Below are 9,873 nucleotides of genomic sequence, written 5' to 3' on the forward strand. Positions count from 1 at the left end.
GTCGACATTCTCATCGGGAGTGTGTACAACATTGGGTGGTGTATAGTTGGGAGGCAATTCACATGGTTGGAAGGAATGCTTGTTCTGAACCTGCACAAAATGGGGGTCGCCCACACTTCCCAACGCTTTGCCTCCCTGACCTACCATATCTGAGGCTGGATGATTTACTTGATTAAGGCTAGATGGGTGAGTCGGGTCCACCTCAGTGGCGGTACTTGCGGCAATGACTATAGTCGTGTAAACCTCCATCATTTTTCTCATACTCATCATGATTTCCATCATTGTGGTCATTTGCTCTTTCATGGCCTCCATGTCAGCCTTCATTTGTTCCTGTACCTCCTCTATTTCACTCATCACTCTAGCTTTGCACGCGTTCGGTAAGGGCACCATAAAGCACATTCTTTCCTTTTGATTACAATGATTACATTTTTTATTTCAAGGAAAGAATGCAATGAGCAATACAACCAATGTGAAAAGAAAAAATAAGCATGGATGTATGTGAATGATACATTGTTGAAGTATTGCAAATTTTACACAGGACATTCAGTAGAACATAGGGTCAAATCAATTTAGATTTTAATTAAAACAACATTGTTCATCACATCTTGTCAAAGTCAAAGTGAAACTGAAAATAAAACATGGACATCAACAGTCTCAAAATTTTGTAAATTATTTAGCTCAATAATGTGTTGGTAGTAGCCAAAGAAGCTATGTAAACTTGATCCCTCTTCTACCCCAACTTTCATAAGCTGGTTACGTCCATACTTGACCTTGGCTTGATGAAAACCTTTTCTTAAAAGCATGTGCTTGGTTCGACCCCATAATCCAAGGAATAGAAATTTTGATTGTCAATACTTCGACAACATGTCATAAAGATGAATGATTAGGGCACACCTATGCTATGCATGACAAATGTAATTATGAGATTGACATGAGACGCCTGAAGAACCACCCTTTCCTAGTTAACAATGCATTAGGTACCATGTTCATGTGATTTTCAATCATTTTTCAAGAGAAATAAGTGTATAATCTCGACATGGTTTTTTTATAACTATCATCATGGTACCCAACACATGTAACTAAGAACGTGGTGTAAACTTTCATTCTTCATTATGACTTTCTTTTTGTTCTTTTTTTGTTCGCTTTTTTTTTGTTTTTGCAAAAGAAAATGCAAGGATCATGCATGAGTGAACATAACATGAGAACGATGAAAATATAATGTATGCAGTTGGTAGAACAAAAACATGCTAAATGAATATGTATGATAATGCAATGACTTATGCAAATGCAATGCATGAATATGATAACTGACAAAATGCAAGAATGATATGTCCATTACGATGCCATGAAGAGATGCATGATGCAATCAAGGAACAAGCCAGAGTGAGTTTGCTATGTGCCCTCTAATTTAGGAACCTAATGGAAAGGATCCAAAAGTCCCCGTCTATTGACAACCCTCAAGGGTGGTTTCATGTAACTTTACTGGATTCTAGAGATATCATCCTCTTAGGTAATACATTATGGCGATAGGGGATATCAGCGAAAATGCATCACTAAAAGAGGAAAACTCTAGATGAGGCTTTACTGTTATCAAGCGAGTCAGAGACCCAGCATGACCACAGATCGACCTCCACTCCTTATGGCTCACATAGACCCAAGTATAGGGCCTAATATCTCAACATGTGTGTAAAGGTGTAGGTGCCATGTGTGGATAGAACAAAAATATTTCTAACTACGAATGCAATAGATAGACAAACACACACCAAACACAATAGCATAGCAAAGTTTATACACAAATATGGACAAAACAAAAGATAAAAGAGAAGAGGGAGCATAAATAAAGAAGAAGTCACGATAAAACATTGCACATTGATCGAATGACTTAACTATCTAATAGTCCCCAGGAGAGTCGCCATCTATCGCAACCTACCCTACGATAGGAGTGCGGGAGAAAAGCCAAAGGAGCATCTTCCAAAAAGGAAAACACGTGGGAGTCATCACCAACGTTTATTCGAGGAAATTGTTAGAAAAACCAAAAAAGAAGAGATCTGCGAATATTGAAAAAAAGGGTTTCGGGAGTTGTTTATGCATGGGGAAGGTATTAATACCCCACGCGCCCGTCACAAGGGATGACAACCTTTAATCGAGTGTGCAAAAATGTGACTTCAATATTATTTATTTTTCCCTTTTTATATTTTTTTTCTTTTTTTGGGGCCGACAAGGGTGTTGCCCTTGGTCCTATATATCCTCAAGTGCGATGAGAAATTCAGACCTACGTAGTTCTTTAAGTCTGAATGTTTGTGTGTTAAATTGATTTTTATGTTTTTGAAAGATTCATTTTAATTGCGACCAAAAAGTCATTTAAGGCGTTGGACCTTGAAACGATGTTTTAAATTTTGAAAAACGAAAGAATCGTTAAGGCGTTAGACCTTGAAATGATCTTTTAAATTTGAAAAGCGGAGAGAATCGTTAAGGCATTGGACCTTGAAACGATCTCAAGTGATATTTGATAAAAAGAAGTTAGTTATGAGTTGGTTTTATCTTGGTTTTGTTTATTAACTTTCAATCTTTTTAAAGACAACTTTACAACACTAGTGATCAATTAGGATTGAACTTTACAAAGAAAAATGAGATCGCCAATGATAGATGGAGGAAATGAATATGCACAAAACAACAAGGGGGGCTCTTAAGGGTGCATAGATCACATCAAAATCTAAATATAAAACTAACCAACGGTCGCATAAAGAACTTAGAACAAGAAAACGACATAGGGAATCATCGCGATCGCGATTCGGTAGCGCCTCAGCCTCATTTCCTCTTCTTTCTTCCTCTTCTTTCTTCTTCTTCTTTCTCTCTTCTCTCAATTCCCTCACCTTCTAAACCTTCTAACCCCTTAAAACACCCCTAGGACGCCTATTTATAGGCAAATGGTCACTTTGGGGCAGTTGCAGCTTGCCCAAGCGAGCTGGAGCTCGCCTAGGCAAGTTGAACCTTAGCCCTGAAGTAACTAGCTCACCCAGGCGAGCTAATTTCTTAACCATGAAGTTATTTGATGGCCCAGGCGAGCCAGATGCTAGCTTGGGCGAGCTAGGGTCTAGAAAAACCCAAAAAGGACCATTTTGTCCCCTTCCTTGGTATCCTTTTGTATTCTTGATCAAAACACTGAGTGATCCTCTACTTTGGGTGGTAACTGGTGTCGAACACCGCAATTCGGCTAACGAGAATCAAAACATCAATGAATGATATTCCCCGTACGAAATTAAGGTCTGACAATAGCAGATCCAAAAGAAGAACAACAATGGCAAATCCATAAATGAATTACATAGCGAATCTAAAAAAAATGAGAAATTGTTAGATTCAGTCTTGACTCATGAGTTACCCTTTTTATTCTCTGTTTTCTCCACCTTCGTTGACAGCGAACCCTTCATAGCACCGTCGAAATTCATATTTTTCTCCTTTCCTCTTCCTTTCTCATTTGCTTCAACCATTGCACGCCGCTTCAAAAAGCGATTTCCAACGACCCTCCCCCATTTCCTCTTTTTTTTTCTTTTCTTCCCCTTTTCCTTCTTCCTTATTGCACATCCAAAGATGGTGGTCACGATGATGGTGCCACCATGCACTGCCCCCTCCACATAAACCTGAACATAGAATCAAACCAAAATACAAATCTATTAAAAAGTTGAGAATGGAAAACAGTGTAATGGGTTGAAGTGACACTAAAAAATCTATTTGGTTGAAGTCACACTAAAATTTAGTAGCCACTGAATTAGCGACCGACCTTTATTTTAATTTATTTTATAATTAAAATTTAATTTTTTATTAGTGACCAAATTAGCAACCGCATCTTATTTTAATTTATTTTAAATTTAATTACTTGTTAGCGACCGAATTAGCTACCCCAACTTTGGTTGCTGATTTGGTCCAAGCAAAATAGCAACCAAATATCTAGCGACCGAATTTTGTGTGCTTGCGACTCAGTAGTTCGGTGGCGAAATAGCAACCGAATAGAAATTCGGTTGCTGAGGGTTTTGCGACTTGGGTTTTTGCAACGTACATGATTTGGTCGCTATTTCGGTGGCTAAGAGTTTTAGCGACCGAATTTAGGGATTTAGCGACCGAATCTGTCGGTCGCTAAATCATACTTTTTTTGTAGTGTCTTAGTTTCTTAGTTTGTTTTAAAACAAGTGTTTATCCATAATTTTTTTGTCAATTTTATCATGTTTTTCTTTCTCTTATATGTTACAAGTGACAGACATACATGATATCACGATTTCTCTTCTTCTCGAGTCAGTTTCTTCATTTTACATTAGACACATCTTTTTTTCGTTGTATGCTTTTACCTCTCTATGGGCAATATTTGCATACTAGCAGGAGACACAAGTTGCTCTTTCAAGTTCTTGCAGAGCTAAACTCCATTTAAGGCAAAATCTTCAATCTTACATCATTATTCTTTATTTTATTTATTTTTTAAACTTCTGAGGCATCATTCTTTTAAGTTATGGTTATGCATTATACTATATTACTAAGTCTAGCTAATCCTTGAATTAACCCCAAATTATATATAATGGCACAATGGATTGTTAATTTACTTTTTATTTCTATTGATTTTTAAAATTCCTAAATTTGGTGAAACACTACTACAAAAGTGGTTTTTTACGACGCGTGTTCTAAGACGGTTGTCAATAACCGTCTTAGAATACGGAGCGGTGACAATTTTGTATTAAACAAAATAACTTTTGTATTTAACGTCGCACATTTTAAGGCGGTTGTAGACGACCGTCTTAGAATGTCCTTCGGTGGCAATATTGTAATTACGTGGAACCAAGACAAGGACGGGTTTTACTAATGATCGTCTTTGTATATCTACCCTAGCCCACGAAGAATGTACATTCTTTTGTTTCTCCTCCCTCTCCGTCATTGTCTTACGAGTCTTCCTCAGGCACTGTCTCCCTCTCACAGTTTGTTTTCTTCTTTTTTAGATATATTTTGTGCCTATTTATTTTTGTCTCTTTCTGTAATGATATTATTATTATTAGTATGTAAACTCTAGTTGAAGACCCTTTTTTATGATGTGATAACGGGAGTGAACATTGTGATTTTTTCTTTAAGGTTCCTAGTGTATGCATAGCTGACGAGGTTTAAGCACAATATTATTATAAATATTTAGTTCTCTTCTCTTATCCGTCGATATACATAGTTGACGACTATGAACATCAAACTTATTATCAATATTAAATCTATTTTAAGTTCCACCCTACCTTTCATTTTTCTTCTGCCTTACAAAATAATTAAACATGCATACTAAATAAATTATGAACAACCCATGCATATACACGGATTAGAGACTAGTTAAATATAAAAAATCTGTACACCTTTCGGATTATTATGTTGATTAGTGAATAACTATAAAATTATAGATCATCTTTTGATGATCAAACCACTTATCAGAAGAAAGAAAAAAAAAACATCTGATAGATATTTATCGCTTTATCCTCCCAAAATTCCGAAAAATGCCTTTGAAAGAATTTGACCCAACTAAAATGTTAAGAAACAAGTCAAAAATGCCTACGCTCGCCACGTCACGATATTAGTAAGCGTGTCGAACGCTGATTCGTAAATCCACGTACAACTTCTCGACGCAGCGCAAAAGCTGCAACTCCGCTTCTCATATTAGAATTCAGACAAAGCCTCATCCTTCATAGTTCAGATCCATTCTTGCTCTGTATTTTGTTTTTCTTTTAAATTTTTCTTTAAATTTCTCAATTGATCAAAGATCTTCAGCAAACCGGTAAATTCTCTCTCTTTTTCTACGATTCGGTTCCGAGAATTTTCAGATTCACAGATCTGTGGCATTTCTGGCTTCGTTTGATCTGCATTTGTCATCCGTTAATCTTTTTCTGGTTCTGTAAATGATTGCATGTGCGTCGATAATCTTGAAGTCTCGCGCGCGTTGTTTGTGAATGAACATGTCGTGTGTGAATTGTCGATTGATGGCGTGCGATTAGGGTTTTGAATTCGTGATCGTGTTCCGATTTGTGTTATTTCAGGGTTTGTCCTTGAATTCGTTGATTCAGATCTAGCTTGATCGAGTGTGGTGTTGCTTCTGATATTATCTGAATGGTTTGCTTAAATCATTGTATTTTTTTTTTCGAAATCACTGATAAGGGAATGTTGGATTGCTTCGTTTGTATTAGTCAATGCATTTACCAAAAGTTTGAATTTTGTAATTGATAGTATTATTCAAGCTTCTAATTTTATTATTATTATTATTATTATTATTATTATTATTATTATTATTATATGAAACATTTGACGTTATTTGTGTTAATTCATGGGGTACATGACTTGTAGAGATGACATTCTTTCATTAATTCAGGAGTGATTTTTCCCCTTTTCTTTTCTTTTTTTTAATGTAATTTTTGTTGTCATTGTTTTATTTATGCATGGTTGAATGCTCATATTCAATAATATCAGAAGCCCAAGTTATACTTTTTTAATATTTTTCTTAATGATTGCAAGTACATGCATCATGGGTTTTCGTGACCAGATTTCATGTGAAATCTTCTTGCAGCTCCTGTTCCCTCCAAATTCCATCCAATAAAGCAAAATAAAAGAACTTAATAAAGAATTATTATGTCATGTCTACTTTTTCATTACTTGGTTTCTGTGTTTTTTTAATTGTCATTTGGAGGCTGAGGTATGCTTTTAAAGTACAGTTTTTGTTTTCCTCGCCTCTTTGGAAATCCTCTTATCTATGCCTTTTAACCATCTGGTGCAGGTCAAGTTTGTGTAGTTTGGCCAGATGGGAGGTGGGTTTAGAGTGCTACACTTAGTTAGACCTTTTCTCTCGTTCCTACCTGAAGTTCAGACTGCTGATAGGAAAGTGCCATTTAGAGAGAAGGTCATATATACTGTGATCTCTCTGTTCATTTTCCTTGTTTGCAGTCAGCTTCCTCTGTATGGAATACACTCAACAACAGGTGCTGATCCATTCTATTGGATGCGTGTTATCCTTGCTTCAAACCGTGGAACTGTTATGGAGCTGGGAATCACCCCTATTGTGACATCTGGGCTGGTAATGCAACTTTTGGCTGGATCGAAGATCATTGAAGTGGACAACAATGTACGGGAGGATCGTGCACTCTTGTAAGTATCTCTATTTCTGTATCTTATTTATTTTCTTGGTACATGTTTTTACATTTTTCCTTTTGCAATTCCTGTGATTTTAGCTGTTTGCTTGTGGTTGTCATTTTGTCGTTTTTCATACATTGATTCATTTAGTGGTGTATACAATTTATTAGCATGTGCACTGGGTTATGTCTCACGGTTGTCAATTTTCCTAAGGAGGTTTTGCTCAGTCATATATGCTTCCTTTTCCTATTGGCATTGACATAATTTCATCTCCTCTACCAGAAATGGTGCACAGAAGCTACTTGGCATCTTGATAGCTGTTGGTGAAGCAGTTGCATATGTTCTTTCTGGAATGTATGGTAGTGTTGGTCAACTTGGAGTGGGAAATGCCATCCTCATCATCCTCCAGCTCTGTTTTGCAGGTATTATTGTGATATGTTTGGATGAGCTCCTTCAGAAAGGGTATGGTTTAGGATCTGGAATTTCTCTGTTCATTGCCACTAATATATGGTAAGTTTTCTTGTTAATAACTTACAATTTATTCCATCATTGAGCTTGTGTCTCATAGAAACTATTGAACAAACTGTATGGTCTTTTATCAAAAACTTGTATGAATTCTCTCATTATGTTGCAGTGAAAACATCATATGGAAAGCATTTAGCCCCACCACCATTAACAGTGGACGTGGAGCTGAATTTGAGGGTGCTGTCATTGCTCTATTCCATTTGTTGATAACTAGAACAGACAAGGTTCGTGCCCTTCGTGAAGCATTTTACCGGCAAAACCTTCCCAATGTGACAAATCTGCTTGCTACCGTTTTGATCTTCCTAATTGTGATATACTTCCAAGGATTCCGTGTGGTTTTGCCTGTGAGATCAAAGAATGCCCGTGGACAGCAGGGGTCGTATCCAATCAAGTTATTTTATACCTCCAACATGCCCATTATTCTTCAGTCTGCCCTTGTTTCCAATCTCTACTTCATTTCTCAGGTAGTGGAGTTTAATTATGGTAAATTGTCACTTGGAGTAAAATTTTGCTACTGTTTTATCAAGATTTTACTGGATTTGTACAGCTTCTACACAGAAAGTACAGTGGAAACTTCTTTGTAGATCTATTGGGCAAATGGAAGGAGTCTGAATATGGAGGTGGTCAGTCTGTTCCTGTTGGTGGTATTGCATACTACATCACTGCACCTTCCAGGTAAGAGAAGTGTTCCCCATTGTATGGTTTATGGTTTGCTTCAATAAAATTATATTTTTACCATCCCTTGTTATTATTCTAGTTCAATTTTCATTTTAGAACTTTTTTTTTTTTTGCAGCTTAGCTGATATGGCAGCCAATCCTTTCCATGCGTTATTCTACCTTGTGTTTATGTTGTCAGCCTGTGCCTTGTTCTCTAAAACTTGGATTGAAGTCTCTGGTTCATCTGCTAGAGATGTTGCAAAGCAGCTCAAGGTATTACTGACTCACGCATTTTGGGAAATTTATTATTTATTATTTTTGTTTTGTATCTGCAACTTTAGTACTTATATATAGCGAGCCTGTTTTCACATCATATTTGTTCATAGTAAAAGTTCATTTGTTTCCCAATTAAATTAATACTGGATATCTCCACTTGAAACACATGAAGCAGAATAGATGGGATTGAGTCTAAAGCTTTAGAATCAATATTTTGTCTAATGTAGTATTTAGCCCAACTTTTCTTTGGGTTTGTCTTTTTAAAAGAATTTTAGTCACACACAACTTTAGAAATGCTCTTAAAAATAATATAGATTTTTTTAGATAAACAAAAGCCAAAAAGGTAGAGCTTCTATACAAGCCAGTTAGGGGACCTTCTACTTTTAAGAAGAGAAGCCCAAAACAAAGTGAGGGCAAAACATTGCCTAAAACAATTTATTTCTAGCCGCATTGCAGCTTCATTGTAAGCTGGTTAGTCTTGTCTCGAAGCACTCTGTTTCAACCTATGGAAATTGATCTCTGTAGTTTGTAGAAAAATCCATGGGCTGGACCTATTTTTTTGCTTATTAAAATTTCTGTTGCTATAATGTATTTCTTGTTTTTGTTTTTTAATTTGCAGGAACAACAAATGGTAATGCCTGGACATCGGGAGTCAAACTTGCAGAAAGAACTGAACCGATACATTCCCACTGCCGCAGCATTTGGAGGCATATGTATTGGTGCCCTGACTGTGTTGGCAGATTTCATGGGGGCAATTGGCTCAGGGACAGGAATATTGCTTGCAGTAACAATCATCTATCAGTACTTCGAGACATTTGAGAAGGAGAGAGCTAGCGAGCTTGGCTTCTTTGGTTTCTAAGCTCTGCTAGCAAATTCACTGTTGGTGACGCAATTCGGCTCTACCGCACCCACAGTTTTGTTGTGTAATGAGGACTGGTTGTAGGTTGTTTAACACACAGTAAGGGAGAACTTAGATTAGTTTTTTTTATTACTTTTCTCAACCGAGGAAGCCCCTAGTATATCGCTGTAAATGTCTTTGGATTTTCTATGAATACACTTGCGTTAATTTAAGTTGTCATAGTCTGATATCATGGGCTAAAAGTGGGATGATCTTAATTGATAGCTTAGCTCTAGAAATTACCTTCTATTTGATAGTATTAGTTTTGTGGACGTGCGTTGCAGTAGTTTTTAACATGAATCTTCCAATTGAAAGGCTGGGCTCGTATAGGCTAGAGCTGATGTTAACGTGCAAAGTCTAATGTTAGGTTTGTTTCAAGATATAGC

The 9,873-nt window shown here is 36.7% G+C and overlaps 1 protein-coding gene across 1 annotated transcript; it reads left to right on the top strand.

Moving 5' to 3' along the window:
- The first annotated feature begins 5,608 nt into the window (after positions 1-5,608).
- LOC100795147 (protein transport protein Sec61 subunit alpha) lies at positions 5,609-9,660 on the top strand. The gene is made up of 7 exons (XM_003540008.5): positions 5,609-5,788; positions 6,779-7,146; positions 7,414-7,641; positions 7,766-8,120; positions 8,204-8,331; positions 8,451-8,586; positions 9,209-9,660. The coding sequence occupies exons 2-7, from the start codon at positions 6,803-6,805 to the stop codon at positions 9,446-9,448; spliced, it is 1,431 nt and encodes a 476-aa protein (XP_003540056.1). The 5' UTR covers positions 5,609-5,788; positions 6,779-6,802; the 3' UTR covers positions 9,449-9,660.
- Positions 9,661-9,873: the final 213 nt, after the last annotated feature.

The sequence above is a fragment of the Glycine max genome, chromosome 12 (assembly GCF_000004515.6).
Source record: "Glycine max cultivar Williams 82 chromosome 12, Glycine_max_v4.0, whole genome shotgun sequence".
NCBI classification, from domain to species: domain Eukaryota; kingdom Viridiplantae; phylum Streptophyta; class Magnoliopsida; order Fabales; family Fabaceae; genus Glycine; species Glycine max.

Excerpts from the sequence above, each read along its gene's own strand:
- LOC100795147 (XM_003540008.5), top strand. The coding sequence starts at position 6,803 with ATGGGAGGTGGGTTTAGAGTGCTACACTTAGTTAGACCTTTTCTCTCG. Across the intron at positions 7,642-7,765 it reads TTCATTGCCACTAATATATG|TGAAAACATCATATGGAAAG; the intron begins GTAAGTTTTCTT and ends ATTATGTTGCAG. Across the intron at positions 8,121-8,203 it reads ATCTCTACTTCATTTCTCAG|CTTCTACACAGAAAGTACAG; the intron begins GTAGTGGAGTTT and ends GGATTTGTACAG.